The 18,154-nt window shown below is 46.5% G+C and overlaps 1 protein-coding gene across 2 annotated transcripts; it reads left to right on the top strand.

The window, feature by feature from the left end:
• Positions 1-1,873: 1,873 nt before the first annotated feature.
• On the top strand, positions 1,874-11,772 carry Vhl (von Hippel-Lindau tumor suppressor). Of its 2 annotated transcripts, none has more exons than XM_057769088.1 (3): positions 1,874-2,229; positions 6,587-6,709; positions 9,475-11,772. In XM_057769088.1, exons 1-3 carry the CDS (start codon positions 1,986-1,988, stop codon positions 9,669-9,671), a joined length of 564 nt encoding a protein of 187 aa, XP_057625071.1. In that variant the 5' UTR covers positions 1,874-1,985; the 3' UTR covers positions 9,672-11,772. The 2 variants fall into 2 exon arrangements, with proteins under 2 accessions (XP_057625071.1, XP_057625077.1); XM_057769094.1 differs by lacking the exon at positions 1,874-2,229 and adding an exon at positions 2,246-2,641.
• The last annotated feature ends 6,382 nt before the right edge of the window (positions 11,773-18,154 follow it).

The raw sequence follows: 18,154 nt of genomic DNA, 5'->3' as shown, positions 1-18,154 counted from the left end.
GTAAGTATTGTTAACCACTGAGCCATCTCTCTAGTCCTTATTTTTATTCTTTAAATTTTATTTTTTTATTTTATTATCTTCTATGTATGCTTTGCCTTCAGGTATGTATGTGTGCCACATGTGTGCCTGGTGCCACAAAAGCATCAATCAGATCTCTTGAGACTGAAGTTCCATACGGTTGTGTGATGCCACATGGGTGCTGAGAACCAAACCTGAGTCTTCTGCAAGAGCAACCAGTGCTCTTAACTGAGGAGTCAACTCTCCACCCCTATTTTTTTAATTTTTAAATCCTGTGTGTGTTTGTGTCTGGGCAGGGGGACCATACATATGTCTGTGGAGGCCAGAAGAGGGCATTGGATCCTGTAGACCTGAAGTGTGAGTCACCGGATGTAGGTGCTGAGAACTGAGCTAGCTTAGAGCAGTACACAGGCTTAACCACTAGCTGTTTCTCCAGCCGTAATAATGCATTTTCACCTGCAGTCAGGAGGCAGAGGCAGGCAGATTTCTCTTAGTTCCAGACTGGCCTGGTCTACAAAGTAAGTTCTAGGACAACCAGAGCTGTTGCACAGAGAAATTGTCTGGAAGAAAGAGAGAGAGAGACAGGGCTGACTTGGTGGTTAAGAGCATGGGCTGCTCTTACAGAGGACCCAGGTTTCATATCCAGCACCCACAACAGGCAGCTCACAACTACGTGTGACTCCAGTTCCAGAAGCTCCAACTCCTGTTGTTCACTGGCACCTGGATGAACTTGTTGTCTACACACATAAACATGCTTGCACGCACACACACACACACAATTTTAAAACTCAAAGAATCTGAAGTTTCAGCTGAAAAAGAGCCAGGTGGGATTCCAACTGTGACACTTGCTGTCTGTTGATAGGCACTCAGGTTTTTTTGGGAGAAATGTTGAATTCAGATGCCTTTGGACCTGTCAGCCTCTAGCTGGATAATAGACAGTGGATAAAATACAATACCTGCTGTTTTCCTTGACATTTACTTCCACCATAAATGCCTATGGAAGTGGTAGTGAGTGAATACTGATGTAGTTGTATGCAAATGCTTAGAACCAGGCGTGGTTGCACTCACCTAAAATGCCATCACTTGGGAGGCAGAGGCAGGAGGATTGCCACTAATTTGAGGACAGCCTGGGTTACATATTGAGCTCCAAGCCAATGGGAGCTATGTGATAGTCTCTGTCTAAAAAGAAGATAAAGCATTTTAGGATTTATTAACATGTATAAGAACTTTTGACAGGAAACAAAAACTGATAGTTCTGTATTTTGAGAATTCAAAACTGATGGGAAATAAGGGAAAGTTTTGCCTTTTTTGTACTTTCCTGGAACTCTAAAATTTGTAGTTTGAAACAAATTCTTCGGTAAGAAAAACTTTAAATAATAGTATGGTAAACCCGTGGAGATCTTAAGAAATGAAATTTAAGTAAACTCAAAAAAACTGGCGAGGTCAGGCTGGTGGCTCATGTCTGTAATTCCAGCACTCTGGAGGCAGAGGCAGGAGGATCACTCTAACTTTGAAGCCAGCTTGGTCGCTACGCCGAACTCCATACCAGCTAGGCTACATAGGGAAATCTTGTCACAGAAAAACCAAATGCCTTTAGTTGCTGGGCTCGGGAATCAGAGGCAGGTAAGATTTCTGAGTTCGAGACCACCTGGGTCTACATAGTGAGTTCCAGAGCTACCTTTAAGGAAAAGAAACAAACCCGAAGGAACAAATCCCAGAAGCAGGAGAGCCCGGCCTCCCCCCCAGCCCCGCCCCTCCTTCTGGCCCCGCCCACCATTCCGACCCCACCCCCACCCCCGGTCTGTGGCCCCGCCCCTAACTCGGGAGCCCTTGGCCGCCATTTCGGCGTTTCAGGCCGGACGGAGCGCGTCTAGAGCACGCAGGCCTGCCCCGGAGCGCGTACGCCCACCCACACGCACGCGCCGCCCACATCCAGCTTGCGAATCCGGAGGCGACCAGCTCCGATAATGCCCCGGAAGGCAGCCAGTGAAGAGGAGGAGGAGGCGGCCGGGGAGCCGGGCCCAGGGGAGATGGAGGCCGGGCGGCCGCGGCCGGTGTTGCGCTCGGTGAACTCGCGCGAGCCCTCTCAGGTCATCTTCTGCAACCGCAGCCCGCGCGTCGTGCTGCCCTTGTGGCTCAACTTCGACGGCGAGCCTCAGCCCTACCCGACGCTGCCACCGGGCACCGGCCGCCGTATCCACAGCTACCGAGGTACGAACGAGCGCTAGGCCGCAGGTGCCGTCCCAGGCCCGGCGCGTTCCTTCCAGCCCCGAGCACTTTGTTCCTACCCACTGCATCTACCCCGAGAAATGCCAGGAGAAATGCCCGGTCCCAACTGTCCTTTCGGCCGCGATGTCCCCAGTTCCCGGTCTGGTTCTGCATCCGAAGCCTTGACTTCGTGGTGACAGCCCGGAGGGGCACAGACAAATGCATGAACAGACACGAGCCAGCCGGTGTCATAATCGCTGCGATAGGAACCGGGTTCAGAGGGTTGTGAAAGCGTGGGCAGAGTGCGGGTGCGTCCAGGTAAGGAGCTCGCCTCCCAGAAGAGTCAGCCAAGGGAGGGAGTCGGCGCTTGTAGTTGAAGGGTCGCCTATGGCATCCGCTGGCGTCTTGGCCCAACGTGAGTATAGAATATTGGGTTGAATTCCTGATTCTACTGCCTCCGCCGCTAAGTGCTGGGATTTCAGGTTTGTACCTAGTCTGTGTGCGCTTATTAACCGTACTACCAGGGCTGAAGCGATGGCTCAGAGGTTAAGAGCACTGGCTGCTCTTCCAGAGGTCCTGAGTTCAAGTCCCAGCAGCCCCATGGTGGCTTGCAACTATCTATAATGAGATCCGGTTCCCTCTTAACTAGTGTACAGGCAGGCAAAACACTGTATACATAATAACTAATAATAATTAAAAAAAAAAAACTACCAATAGTGGAGAAGATTTCTTTCAAGACCCTGCCTAAATGGTTATGAAGAACAAGCGAAGCTGCTCGTGTGTAAGATCCCAAGACTCAGGCAGCTGAGTCAACTGCCCCAGGCCTTTTTGCTTACTTGCTAAATAGGGGGAGAAAAAATTCCAAAGGTTTTATTAGCCCTGGAGAAAAAGGGCTGTGTGACATTGCCATATTTATATACTGAAAAACATACCCAGGTCTAGGTGTGGGTAGTCCAGGACTCAGGAGGCCGACACAGGAGGATTTTAGTGAGTTTGAGGCCTATGCAGCAAGATTGCATCTGAAACAAACAAAAAGACAACTATGTGATGTGGAATTTGTAGACCAGGCTGGCCTTTCACTCAGATCCTACTTCTTCTGCTGTCTGAGTACCAGGAGTAAAGTAAAAACCTTTGTCACCAAACCCAGCTCATACTGCGCTTGTCGAGCTTGGCCTCCAACCCCTGTGTCAGGCAACTCACAAGTTCCTGTAACTCCGGCTCCAGGGATCCCATGTCCTAAATTCCTGCACTCACTTGAAAAAAGAGAACATAATTTTGACCAAGCAAACTGGTGGTTTGAATTGGAATAGTATATATATATATATATATATATATATATATATATATATATTTTTTTTTTTTTTTTTTTTTTTTTCGAGACAGGGTTTCTCTGTAGCTTTTGATTCCTGTCCTGGAACTAGCTCTTGTAGACCAGGCTGGCCTCGAAATCACAGAGATCCGCCTGCCTCTGCCTCCCGAGTGCTGGGATTAAAGGATTAGTAGGTGCAGCCTTGTTGGAGGAAGTATGTCACTGGGGGTGGGGTTTGAGGTTTTAGAAGCCCAAGCCAGGCCCAAAGTCTGTTTCTCTGCCTGCTGCTTGTAGATGTAGGACTCTGTTTCTTCTTCAGTGCCATATCAGCCTGGGTACCCACATGCTTCCCACATGCTGATAATGGACTAAACCTCTGAAACTGTAAACCAGCCCCAGTGAAATGTTTCCTTCTGAAGACTGGCTGTGGTCTTGTTGTTTCACAGCTGTAGAACACTGAGCCACAAACAGAAAAAACTGGGGCAGTCTTCTTGCCTCAGCCTCCGAGTCCCAGGATTGCACATGTGAACAGAATCACTTACTTTTCATAACCATCAGGGAGGCTCTGGAGAGGTCTTTTCTCCTGATGGTGGTATATCTAATGAGCTTGTGCAGTTAGGCACCGTGCTACAAACTTGAAGTAGCTTGGAGAACAGGGTGGAGTCAGAATGATCAGGAGTTGACACCAATCTGGCTACGTGGTATCCTGACTTAACAAAACAAGAAGAAGAAATAAACTGGGGCTGGAGAGATGATGGCTCAGCGGTTAAGAGAACTGACTATTCTTTTTTTTTTTTTTTTTTTTTGGTTTTTCGAGACAGGGTTTCTCTGTGGTTTTGGAGCCTGTCCTGGAACTAGCTCTTGTAGACCAGGCTGGTCTCGAACTCACTGAGATCCACCTGCCTCTGCCTCCCAAGTGCTGGGATTAAAGGCGTGCGCCACCACCGCCCGGCCCAAGGGCTGATATTAAAGGCATGTGCCACCACCCAGCCAAAAAGAAATATCTTACATGTTTGGAGACATATAGCACAATATTTTTTTTAGTACTAGTGATGGAACCCAGGGCTTGGACATGATAGGCAAGCATTCTGTCAAGTTCTGTCTGGGTGTTCCCTTGAGGGTGTCTGTACCATGTGTATGATATGCCTATAGAGGCCAGGTGAGGGACTCTGGTCTCCAGAAAGTCTAGTTACAAAGGATGGATATTGTGGATTCTGGAAACCAAATCTGGGTCCTCTACAAAAACAAGTGCTCTTAACCACTGAGCCGTCATCTCTCCAGCCCACTACTTGTTTATTTGTTTATTTGAACAGGGCCTCAGCATGTAGCAGTTATCTTTTATACCAAACTTCTAATGTTTGATGAGGAAGAACACAACAGGAATCAAAATTTTTTTAGTCTCCTATTTTACATAGAAACTTGGGTTAATTTTGTATTCTCCAAGATTCCTCTGTGCCAGATTTTAAAATTTTTGTACTTTGGGTTGGTGACTGCTAGGAACTGAACCTAGGACCTCACTCATGCTATGCAAGTACTGTACTATTGTGCAGTTCTGTGCCTAATTTTATATAAAAATAATTAAGACAGGTATGATAATGCATGTCTGTAATGCCAATGTTAATGAGACTGAGACAGTAGGATTACCATGAGTTTGGAACTAGTCTCAGCTACACAGTGAGACCCTGTCTCCAAAAAAGCTTTTATAGATTTGAACTGTGTTTCTAGTTAGTACTAAGGCACTTCATGTTAGGTAGGAGGCCTGGAGTTCAATCTCCAGCAAAACAAAATGTCCACTAAGTCTTCAAGGAAGTTTGTGTCCCATGAAAAATCATTCTGATTTAGTCTTCCTCTGAAACATTCTACTTGGGTTTTTTTTTTTTTTCTTTTAAAGATTTATTTATTGATTATACAGCTGTACCTGCACACCAGAAGAGGGCACCAGATCTCATTTTAGATGGTTTTGTGAGCCACCATGTGGTTGCTGGGAATTGAACTCAGGACCTCTGGAAGAGCAGCCAGTGTACTTAACCTCTGAGCCATCTTTCCAGCCCTGCTCCTCAGTCTTATCTCTGAGGTTTGCCTCTTGTATCCTCTTTCTAAAAATGAAGGTATAATTTACGCTGGGCTTTGAGAGTTTTTGGCAGTAGCAGCAACACCTAGGTAAACTTAGAGATGAGAACTTTTCTGTCACCACAGGAGGATCCTTCCTGCCTCTTGTCACTCAGCCCCTCCCTCTCAGAGTCAAGTGCTTGTCCCCTTTTCACACTATACATTAGTTTGCCTGTTCTTAGTCATGAGTCCTGTGGCTTTTTTTTTTAAGATTTGTTTATTTATTTATTATGTATACAACATTCTGCCTCTATGTATGCCCACACGCCAGAGGAGGGCGCCAGATCTCATTACAGATGGTTATGAGCCACCATGTGATTGCTGGGAATTGAACTCAGGACCTTTGGAAGAGCAGCCTATGCTCTTAACCACTGAGCCATCTCTCCAGCTCCCCCCCCCCCTTTTTTTTTTTCTGAGACAAGGTTTCCCTGTATAACCTTGGCGGTCCTGGAATTCCCTCTGTAGACCAGGCTGGACTCAAACTCACAGAGATCTGCCTGCCTCTGCCTGCTCCTGAGTGCTGGGATTAAAGGTGTGTGCCACCCCTGCCTGGCCCCTTCTATGTTCTCCTAATGTCAACATTCTGCTTTTACACCTTCCGAGCTGGAGACCCAGTGGCCTTTCATATCTTGCAGTGTGTGGTGAGATTGCCAGCGCTTCCTTTCCCTGCATGTACTTTCCCTCCATGTTTGCAGAGCCCAGGCCCTTTCTTTCTGCTTTCTGTCTTTTGCTTCCAGCATGTTCGCTCCCTTCAGCCCTGCTTTCTCGTGTATAAGGGACGGTCCTGAGGAGCTCTGTTATCAAGCTCCTCTTTTCCAAAGGCTTTGTTGTAACCTTAAGCACAGTGAAAGGCAAGTGTTTTGTGTGGTTTGGGGCAATTAATAAACAAGTGTCTTACTCAGAGCAGTGTGACTTCTTAACACCCTCTGCTTGTGTTGACAGGTCATCTTTGGCTCTTCAGGGATGCGGGGACGCATGATGGACTTCTGGTTAACCAGACAGAACTATTTGTGCCATCCCTCAATGTGGATGGACAGCCTATTTTTGCCAACATCACACTGCCAGGTTGATAATCTTACATCTTTTTTATAGCTTTCTACCCAGGTTGCCTAGCTCATACTGACTTAGAATTTAGAGAAATGTTCCTGCTTCAGCTTCTCAAGTGCTGGTATCATAGGCCTGAGTCACCCACCACATGGGCTCAGTCTTTGAAAAAGATATGGGTGAGCATTGTAACGAGTAGAAGATAGGTCACTGGAGGGTGCTGGAGATAGGCAGGGTATCTTGTCTTTTTGTGGAAAGGGCTTGGTTTTTCAAGACAGGGTTTCTCTGTGTAACAGTCCTGGCTGTCCTGGAACTCGCTTTGTAGACCAGGCTGGCCTCAACTCAAGAGATTTGCCTGCCTTTGCCTCCCGACTGCTGGAATTAAAAGTGCACACTACCCCACCTGGCTGGGATCTAGTCTTTTTATGTTATTTTCTACCATAGATGAAATGGAAGTATTTCATTTCTCTGTCCTGTGTTGTGTAAAGATGTTGTGTCTCAGAAGCACTTTGGGCTCCTAAGAGTTGGCTACGCCAAGGTATCTCTTTGTAGGACTATGATACCCTTGGTTCCTTGGTCTTATAACAGACTTATGCTCTGGAATCCCAGAACAAAGGGAGAGGAAGATAGAACCCTGTGATCTCAGCTACTCAGGAGGTTAGGGCAAGAGGATCACAAGTTCAAGGCCGCCGGGCGGTGGTGGCGCGCGCCTTTAATCCCAGCACTTGGGAGGCAGAGGCAAGTGGATCTCTGTGAGTTCGAGACCAGCCTGGTCTACAAGAGCTAGTCCAGGACAGGCTCCAAAACCACAGAGAAACCCTGTCTCGAAAAACCAAAAAAAAAAAAAAAAAAACAAGCTCAAGGCCAGCCTACGGAACAGATTTAAGGCTAGTCTGAGCTACTTTCCGAGACCCTGTCTCTAAGTGGGAAGTAAAAAGAATGCTGGGACTGGGTCTGATGGTCATGCTCTTAATCCCAGCACTTGGGAGGCAGAGGCAGGTGGATCTCAGTTCCAGCAGCCTGGTCTACATAAGGTTCCGGGACAGCCAGAGCTACACGGTAAGAGCCATATTCAGGGCAGAAACCAAAACAAAAGAAGAGTATAATCAGAAAAGAGACTTGAGCCGGGTGGTGGTTAGCACATGTCTTTAATCCCAGCCCTCAGGAGGCAGAGGCAGGTGGATCTCTGAGTTCGAGGCCATCCTGGTCTACAGGAGCTAGTTCCAGGACAGGCTCCAAAGCTACAGCAAAACCCTGTCTTGAAAAGCCAAAAAGAAAGAAAGAAAAGAGACTTGAGGAGTGTTAAATTTTGTGAGTTCCCTGGTGACTTTTACTACTTTTACTATTATTATTGTGACCTTTTTTGAAAGAGAGAGAGGGAGAGAGGGAGGATCTCATGTTTCCCAGGCTGACCTCAAACTCATTATGTAGCTGAGGTTGACCTTGAACCCCTAATCTGCCTGCTGGTTTTATGTGGCACTGGGGATGAGTTTGTGTACTGTTCGGCTGAGCTAGATCTCTTGGTCCATTGTGAGTGTGCTTGCTTGTGCAGGTCTATCATACATTATGGGTGTAGAGGGCAGAGGCCAACCTCAGGTGTTGTTCCTCTAATTGGCAGGGACTTTGATTGGCCTGGGACTCACTGATCAGACCAGAGCTGCTGGCCAGTGGGCCCCTGGGCAACTTCTTTCTGCTGCCCCAGCACTGGCATTATAAGCATGTGCCACCATTCCTGGCTTTTGACATGGGTTTAGGAGTCCGACTCGGCCCTTGAGTTTGCACAGTGAGTACTTTACTGTGTCCCTAGCCTCCCCCCAGGCAGTGTCTCACTGTAGCCACAGCTGTCCTGATACTTGCTTACAGAGATGTGCCTGTGTCTGCCTCCTGAGTGTTTGGGTTACAGGTGTATACTTGGTCTATTTCAACTTATTGAAAAAGGTTTTGTTCTGTAGCCTTGGCAGAACAGGAACTCCATATGTCAACCAAACTTCCATCATATTTTCTGTTTCCTGAGTGCTAGGATTATAGGCGTGCACCGTCATGCCTAATTTATTATGATATTTTAATTTTTGTTTATTTAATTTATTTGAGACAAGGTCTTACTTACTGCCCTGGCTCACTTGGAATTTACTTGTGTAGAGCAGGCTAGCCTTGAATTTAGAGAGCTCTTGCCCCAGTCTCCTGAGTGCTGTGGTTACATATATGAGTCACTCTGCCCAGCTCCCATTGAGTTCAAATAGCAGGGGTTGCCCTACATTCAGGTACACACTGTTTTGGTTATCTGTTACCATGTGACACTCACTCCCAAACTAACAAGACCCATTATTTTTGTTAAATTTTCCAGTCTGACTGAGCTTGGCCAGGTTAATTTGCTTCCTGTTAGGACCTGATGCAGCTGTCTCCTGTTGGTAGTTGCCTAAAGCTGGGTCTCTTAAATGATTCCTTAAGGCCTTGTCCCTCTTGGTGCCTTCTCCAGCAGGGTAGCCCAGAGCTCCTAAGAATGGACAGACATTGCTGGACCTGCTTAAAGCTTGGGCCCTGAGTTACCAGGATCACTTCACATTTGGTTAGTTGAAAAACAACGCTGGGCCACTCTGATGAGCCAGTTGAGCACTGTGAGACCCGCTGACGTGACACTATCCTGTGTGCTCTGCTTTTTGTTTACCCTACAGTGAGATTCACAAGGTCACTGTAGGTGGTGGCGTCGGTGGTGGTGGTGGTGGTGGTGGTATCTGGCTCACGTGTCTCCAGTCTGCCTCTGAGGACTTGGTTTCCTGTCCTTGCAGTGTATACCCTGAAAGAGCGGTGCCTTCAGGTTGTGCGAAGCCTGGTCAAGCCCGAGAACTACAGGAGGCTGGACATCGTCAGGTCGCTCTATGAAGATTTGGAAGACCACCCAAATGTGCAGAAAGATATAGAGCGGCTGACACAAGAGCACTTTGAAAATCAGACCCTGGGAGAAGAGCCTGAGGGAGTCCATTGAGATTAGTGGTCCTGAATTCCAGCTTTGATGGTTCTGAGTCATAACCCACACATAGGACAGGTCACTTGCTTTCCATTGTAAAATGTTTCATTCTCGGAGTAAAATACACTCCGTTACATAAAAAGAAAATTAACTAACGTCACTGGGCTTTGTGGTGTTTAAGGATAAACATCACAAAATGCCACTGAATCAGCCCTTTCTAGAAGCACTCATCAGAAGGGTTCTCATTTTACTTCTTGGTAAGTTGGGAAGTTCTTAAGGAAGGATGTAAGAATGTTTGCGGTTGCAGTGTGTCTTTGATTTGGAAAATGCAGTGGCATTTGAACAGAGGACACACGCCTTCTGCTTTGGGAAGGCTGAGAAGGCCCCAGGGCAGGGACGGAGTTCTTCGAGACCCAGTGCCTGATGTGTCAGGAGCCTTCAGTCTGCAATGTTGGATGAACAACCCATTGGGTGCTTGGTGGAAGAGTCTGGAGGGTCTGTCTGAGGAAAGCCTTAAGTGTACAAGGAAAGGAACAACTTAGCATCCTCTGTTTAGACAGAACTTTTTCTAATATTCCATGTCACAGCACTTTGTTGTTGTTGTTGTTTATTTTTTTTACTTTCTTGAAACAGTGTTTCGTGTGCCCAGGCCAGTCTCAGTCACTCAGTAGGGAGTGCTAGCCCTGAACTTGTGATCCTCCTGTGTCCCTTGCCGCAGTGTTGGGAGCTTGTGTGTGCACCGTGGCTTGCTCTGCCCTTTTCTCATTTGGAAACGGGGTCTCACACTGCAGTCTAGCCTCCTGATCCACTCTGGCAGCACTCTTGTTTGTGAGCCAGGTAGGTGTCCCATGGTCACTGTCACGGGTGTTTTTGTGACTTGACATCAACACACACAGTAGAAAAGAGCAGTCCTTGTATTTAATTCTGGTTGTAAGATTCTCTGTCTGTGAGGAAGCTGCTGCCAGGAATGGGAATTGCTGTTGCTGTCTGTCAACCCCTGGCATTCCAGCTGGGCTCTGCATTTTCTACTGGCAGGACCTGGGCACTCTTGGATTTGGGGGTGGGTGGTGGGCGGGGAGGAGAGAAGAGGGAAGCTATTTTTGAAGCTGCACTGAGCCACACCGTCCCAATAATGGGTCACAAAGTATACAGTTTTATGGATGGTTACATCCTTTCTTATGTATTAAAATATTCATATTCATTACTTCGGTGAGACATTTTTGAAAGACATAATTTTCGTTTGTTTTTAATTTCTCTAGTAGAGAAAAATTAGAGAAGGCTGGGTATGGCTGCACACACCAGAAAAGACAGTCAGCTGAAAGGAAAGAGACAGGCCCTGTGCACGCTCAGCTTCTTGTAACCACTTAACGGGGCTCTCTTTGCAGGGCATGGTTTGATTGCTTCAAGCAGTTTGTCATAGCTGAGATCATGGGGGATGTACAGTTTTATATCCTGAGTTTTCATTTAACTTCATTTTTCCATTTCTTTCTTGTTTTGGTTTTTGTTTGTTTTGCTTTTTTGAGACAGGATTTCTCTTTGTAGTCCTAGCTGTCCTGGAACTCGATTTGTAGACCAGGCTGGCCTCGAATTCAGAGACCGCCTGCCTCTACCACCCAGTGCTGGGATTACAGGCGTGCACTAGCATGCCTGACCTTCATTTAACTCCTAAGTTAACTTCCCCATGTTACTCTGAGCACTCTGTGAACCCCACTGTGCTATGCTCCTCCTTTGTGGATGACTATAGGAGTGTTGGTTGGCATCCTGGTCTCCTTGAGTACAGTCTGGTGCCCTTAAGATCAGCAAAGTGAGCGTTTGCCACCACCCTGTCACTCCTTAGTCCACAGCATTCCATGAGTGATGTATCCAAGTGTAGAGGGTGCCCTCGTTCAGAAAGTCTGCAGGTGCCGAAGCGTGACAACATTGGTTTTATGTTTTTAAACCTATCTTTGTCTCAAAAAGATCTTCTGTTTGTCTTATTAAACTGGAAATTTGAATACTGTTCTCTGTGCTTTCCAAAGCATGAGTCATGTGTGCTCTTCCTTTGGCGTCCTGTAAATGTTTTCTACCTTGAGTTTTCTGAAAAAGCTGACCTTCAGTACAATAAACGGTGCTCAGTGAAGGAAGCGGGTGTGTGTTGTGTTATTTTTAATAGTACCCTTCCATCCTGTGGGGCTGATATATCTGCTGCACGGTGGGTGGGGGGGGGGAGAAGCAAGGCCTCCCTTTTGTTGGTCTCCTTTTCCAGCCTTAGGTTCCTTTTTAATTTAGCACTGTTTCTTCTAGCCTCCCAGTATCTCTGTACAGGCATTTAAAGCCTGAGGAAGATGCTGGTGAGATGTTGAGGTAGGTGTGGTGGCCGACTCTGTGATCCCAGAACTCTGCAAGTGGAAGCAGGCAGATGTCGTTCTGTTACATAGTGAGAGTTCCAGGCTGAGCTGAGCCTTTAGAAACCTCTCAAAGGAACAGCTGGGCTGGAGAGAGCGCTCAGCAGTTATGAGCACTTGCTGTTCTTTCAGGGGACAGCACCTAAGTCGGGGGGCTCACAGCTTTAGTTTAAACAGCCAGCTTTAGTTCCAGGGGATCTAATGTTTCTGGCCCCAAGGTCACCTGCAGGCTTGTGCACATACTCACATGCAGACATGCACAACTAATCTTTAAAAATAATTCGTATTGGGGGCTGGAGAGATGGCTCAGCGGTTAAGAGCATTGCCTGTTCTGCCAAAGGTCTTGAGTTCAATTCTAGCAACTACATGGTGGCTCACAGCCATCTGTAATGAGGTCTGGTGCCCTCTTCTGGCCTTCAGGCATACACACAGAATATTGTATGCATAATAAATATTTTTAAAAAATTCGTATTGAGAACAGATTTTTAACCTACAAAACGAGTGATTTCACATTTTCACGGGCAGTCAACACTGATAACTGAGCAGAGGGCACCGGACTTGTGAGCAGTGCACTAGAAAGTCATGAAATACGAGTGTGTCTCAGTGGGTGAGCACTTGTCTATCGTGTCTGAGGCCCTGGGTTTGGTCCCCAGCACCACACATACACACGCACGTGTGCACAGACACACACACACACACCTTAGCACCTCAGTTCAGTTTTATGCTGTTCACTGCCCTGCCTGAAACTCCAGTATAGCCCCTGAGCTCCTGGCTTCAGCCGTCACTATACACAGTCTTGATAGTTCAATGGCCGATATGCTGGCAAGTTTTATTTTTTGTTTTTGAGACAGGGTTTCTCCGTGTAACAGTTCTATCTTGTGACTTGCCTTGTAGACCAGGCTAGCCTTGATCTATTTAAAGATCCACCTGCCTCTGCCTCTCAAGTGCTGGGATTAAAAGTGTACTATGACTGCCCGGCTGCAGCTAGTTTTTAACTTACACAAACATGGGAAGAAAGACCCTTCATCGAGAAAATGCCTCCGTAGGATTGGTCTTCAGGGCGTTTTTTTAATTGATTGATGAAAGGGGGCTAGACCCACTGTCGACAGTGCCAGCCCAGGGCTGCTGGTCCAGGGTACTGTGATAAAGCAGGCTGAGCACACTAGTAAGCAACACTCCTCCACGACCTCTGCTTCAGTTCCTGCCTCTAGGTTCCTGACTGGACTTCCCTCGGAGGAGGATTGTGTTGTGGAACTGTAAGCTGAAATAAATCCTTCCTTTCCTAGGTTGTGTTTGGTCATGGTGTTTATTATCAATAGAAACCTAAGAGCAGAGCAGAAAAAAATTAGATGAGGTTTAAGATGGTCATCAAAAAAGGTGAGCAATAGCACTGAATTATAAGAAAAAGCCTAAAACTAGTTTCTAAATTAGAAACCAATCCTTAGTAGCATGTAGATGCCTGACCTTAAGTGGAAGGCAGGAAACTTTCAAGTAGGGAACATTAAGATGGGCCGGAAACTGACCCCATAGATACTGCTGATAAGATCCCAGCACTCAGGAGGCAGAGGCAGGCAGATCTCTGGTCTACAGAGCAAGTTCCAGGACAACCAAGACTACACAGAGAAACCCTGTCTCTCGAAAAACAAAAGAGCTTAGATTCCTCAGGCCCAGGGAAAACACGGGGACAACTTTATGGTAAGTGTGGGAGAATTTTATCTAGGCGAGGAATACCCCTCAGCAACTCGCCTGCAGAGAAAAGAAGTGGCATTCTTTAGTTGTAGCAGGATCCTGGTTTTTAATATACTTCTGTTTTAAATTGTGTGTCTGTGTCTGTGCACATGAGTGCAGTGCCTGTGGATGTCAGCAGAGGGCATCAGACCCTCTGGAACTGGAGTTACAGCCGGTTGTGATCTGCCTGCAGTCCTCTGTTAGAGTAGTTTATACTCTTTTTTTTTTTGTTTTGTTTTTTTGTTTTTTTGTTTTTTTCGAGACAGGGTTTCTCTGTAGCTTTGGAGCCTGTCCTGGAACTAGCTCTTGTAGACCAGGCTGGCCTCCAACTCCCAGAGATCCGCCTGCCTCTGCCTCCCGAGTGCTGGGATTAAAGGCGTGTGCCACCACCGCCCGGCTAAGAGTAGTTTATGCTCTTAACTGAGCCATGTCTCCAGGCCCAAGAGTGTGCTCCGTAATTTCTAAACCCCAACTTCAGAACACTGAGAACTTACTGAAGGTACCCAGGGCTTAGAAGAGGTGAGGGTTCCAGTAGTCTAGATCACACAGCAGCAGCCCCAGCAAGCACATCTTTAATCCCAGCACTTGGGAGGTAGAAGCAGGCAAATCTCTGAAGTCAAGGTCAGCCTAGTCTACAGAATGAGATCCAGGATGATCAGGGCTATACAGAGAAGCACTGTATCAAAAAGCCAAAAATAAAGTTTTTGTTACATTTATTTATTTGTGTCTGTGTGTGCATGTGAGAGAACACACAGAGTCATACATGTGTGCATGTGAGGGAACACGTAGTCATACATGTGTGCATGTGAGAGAACATAGAGTCATACATGTGTGCATGTGAGAGAACATAGTCATACATGTGTGCATGTGAGAGAACAGAGTCACACGTGTGCATGTGAGAGAACATAGTCACACATGTGTGCATGTGAGAGGACATAGTCACACGTGTGCATGTGAGAGAACATAGAGTCACACATGTGTGCATGTGAGAGAACATAGTCATACATGTGTGCATGTGAGAGAACATAGTCATACATGTGTGCATGTGAGAGAACATAGAGTCACATGTGTGCATGTGAGAGAACATAGAGTCACACATGTGCATGTGAGAGAACAGAGTCATACATGTGTGCATGTGAGAGAACATAGTCATACATGTGTGCATGTGAGAGAACAGAGTCACACGTGTGCATGTGAGAGAACATAGAGTCATACATGTGTGCATGTGAGAGAACATGTAGAGTCATACAACTTTTGGGAGTTTCTCCTGCTATGTGGGTCCCAAGGATTTTTTTTTTTTTTTTTTTGGTTTTTCGAGACAGGGTTTCTCTGTGGTTTTGGAGCCTGTCCTGGAACTAGCTCTTGTAGACCAGGCTGGTCTCGAACTCACAGAGATCCGCCTGCCTCTGCCTCCCAAGTGCTGGGATTAAAGGCGTGTGCCACCACCGCCCGGCTAGTCCCAAGGATTGAAGAGAAGTCAAACAGTATTTTCCTCTGTGTGTGTGTGTTGGTTGGTTGGTGAGTGGTTCCTGGGATTTGAGCCCAAGGTCTTGGTCATGCTGGTTAAGTACTGACTTGGCAGATGGGCCACAGTCCTAGCCTTACTTCATTTTGAGACAGGATCTTGCTGAATTTCCCTGATGACTTCACACTTTTCCATCCTCCTACCTCAGCCTTCCAGGTACCTGGGACTTCAGGTGAGTCCCATCATGCCAGGCCTGGGGTGCATATTTTCAGTCTCAATTCTTATTCTTCTCTTCAGCTTTAAACAGACATTGTCCAGATTTTTATTTGTTTCTTTTTTTTAATATTTATTTATTATTTATTATGTATACAATAGTCTGTCTGTGTGTATGCCGAAGGCCAGAAGAGGGCACCAGACCTTATTACAGATGGTTGTCAGCTGGGAATTGAACTCAGGACCTCTGGAAGAGCAGGCAATGCTCTCAACCACTGAGCCATCTCTCCAGCCCCCTTTTATTTGTTTCTTATTTTGAATTTTAGGTTAACATTCAAATATCAGGGTTTTTTTTTTGTTGTTGTTGTTGTTGTTGTTTTTGAGACAGGGTTTCTCCGTAGCTTTTGGTTCCTGTCCTGGAACTAGCTCTTGTAGACCAGGTTGGCCTTGAACTCACAGAGATCCACCTGCCTCTGCCTCCCAAGCGCTGGGATTAAAGGCGTGCGCCACCACCACCCAGCTCAAATATCAGTTTTGTTTGTTTGAATTTATTTATATTTTTGTTTTACATGTATTGGTGTTTTGCCTGCATGTATGTCTGTGTGAGGATATTGGATCCTCTGGAACTGGAGTTAAAGATAGTTGTGAGCTGCCTTGCGGGTGCTGGGAATTGACCTCTGAGCCATCTCTCTGTCCCCTTGGTTTGTTTTTCTTTCTTTTTTTTTTTTTTTTTTGGTTTTTCGAGACAGGGTTTCTCTGTGGTTTTGGAGCCTGTCCTGGAACTAGCTCTTGTAGACCAGGCTGGTCTCGAACTCACAGAGATCCTCCTGCCTCTGCCTCCTGAGTGCTGGGATTAAAGGCGTGCACCACCACCGCCCGGCACTGGTTTGTTTTTCTAAACTCTGGTGAACTATTAACCCTATGATCAAAAGCTACACGTATACTGGTCCATAAATTTTTATATGAATTGGGGAGTTGAACAAGTTTGTGCCTGAGCAAGCTGTCGACCCAGGGCATCATGCTTCAAAGACTGGAGAGCATGCAGTGAGATAATCTTCCTGGAGGGCAGAGGGTAGGATCCAGCACAATGTGAGATGGGCTCTTTATTCCACAAAATCTAATTAATTTAGGAAGATAAACTGAGCAATAAAATACTTGCCTATATGTCCAGGGTCTGGCTTTGATCCCCAGCAGGGCAGAGAAATAAGGCTCCAAACAATGAACTAAAGATTGCCATGGTGACGCATGCCTTTCATCCAATCACCGGGAAGGCAGAACCAGGTGGACCTCTGAATGCCAGGACATCCTGATCTACAGAGTGAGTACAGGGCAAGGGCTTCACAGAGAAATAAATAAAAGTAAATTTTAAAATGAACTTTAAGTTTTTATATTTTATTTTGTGTGTACAAGTGGTTTTTGTTCATTTTGTTTTGTTTTTTTGAAAGTGAATTTACAGTTGCACCATCTACTATTTATTTATTATGTGTACAGTGTTCTGTCTGTCTGTATGCTTGCTGGCCAGAAGAGGGCACCAGATCTCATTGCGGATGGCTGTGAGCCACCATGTGGTTGCTGGGATTGAACTCAGGACCTCTGGAAGAGCAACCAGTGCTCTTAACCTCTGAGCCATCTCTCCAGCCCGTTTTTTGTTTGTTTGTTTGTTTGTTTTGTTTTTTTTTTTTTTTGAGACGGTTTCTCTGTGTAACAGTCCTGGATGTCCTGGAATCCACCTTGTGGACCAAGCTGGCCTCAGACACACTGAGATCCACCTGCCTCTGCCTCCTGAGTGCTGGGATTAAAGGTGTGCATCACCACTGCCCAGCTATATACAAATGTTCTGACTGCATACACGTGTGAGCACCATGTGCATGCTTACAGACGACAGAAGAGGGCATCAGATCCCTTGGAAATGGAGCTAGGCATGAGTGTGAGCTGCTGTGTAGGTGCTGAGAACTGCTGCAGTTAGGGTCCACTTCCTCAACCCCACCTCCCCAATTAAGAACTGTTTTTATTGACATGAAAACTATTCGTTATTGCTTTTTATCTTTTTTGGGCTGTTTTGTTTGTTTTTATTTTTAGTCCTTTTGAGACAGATTTCTCTGTGTAACCTCCCTGGCCCTGAACTTGCTTTGTAAACCAGGTTGGCCTCGAACTTGTGAATGCTGGAATTAAAGGCAGGCACCACCTCTGCCCGACTTTCTTTTCAATTACAGAAAAATATTTTTGAGACATGGTCTCACTTTGTAGACCAGATTGGCCTGCCCTGGAACTCAATGTGTGTCACCAGACTGGCTTTGAACTAGCCTCAGCCACCCAAGAATGGGACCAGGGTGTGACACCATGTCCTATGCACTTCTAAATTGTTTAGCAAATTGAGTAATTCATTCCTTCGCCCAACACTGAAACCAAAATCTCTGGATTTTCTTCGCTTAAACCTCACCAACACCTGCTAAATTGAATGCATTCCAGGTGGTCATGGAGGTAAAGCTGGCCAGCCTTAGGGACTGCCTTGTATCTTGGGAGACTCCCCTTACGGCCTAGGGATCGGATAGCATGTATTTCCGAATGAAACCACTAAGGGGCGCCAGCTCGCCCGCTCTCGGCCATGGGCTGGATGGCGCGTACTGCCGCACTTGGTCACTTGGGGGCGCTCGCTCGCCTGTCCAGGGCGCCCGCGGACAGCGCCGCCCCTCACTAGGGAAGCCGTGGCC

This window comes from Chionomys nivalis, chromosome 1 (assembly GCF_950005125.1).
Source record: "Chionomys nivalis chromosome 1, mChiNiv1.1, whole genome shotgun sequence".
In the NCBI taxonomy this organism is placed as follows: Eukaryota; Metazoa; Chordata; class Mammalia; order Rodentia; family Cricetidae; genus Chionomys; species Chionomys nivalis.
The sequence above is the reverse complement of the archived record's forward strand: the minus strand, read 5'-3'. Positions and strand labels throughout refer to the sequence as shown.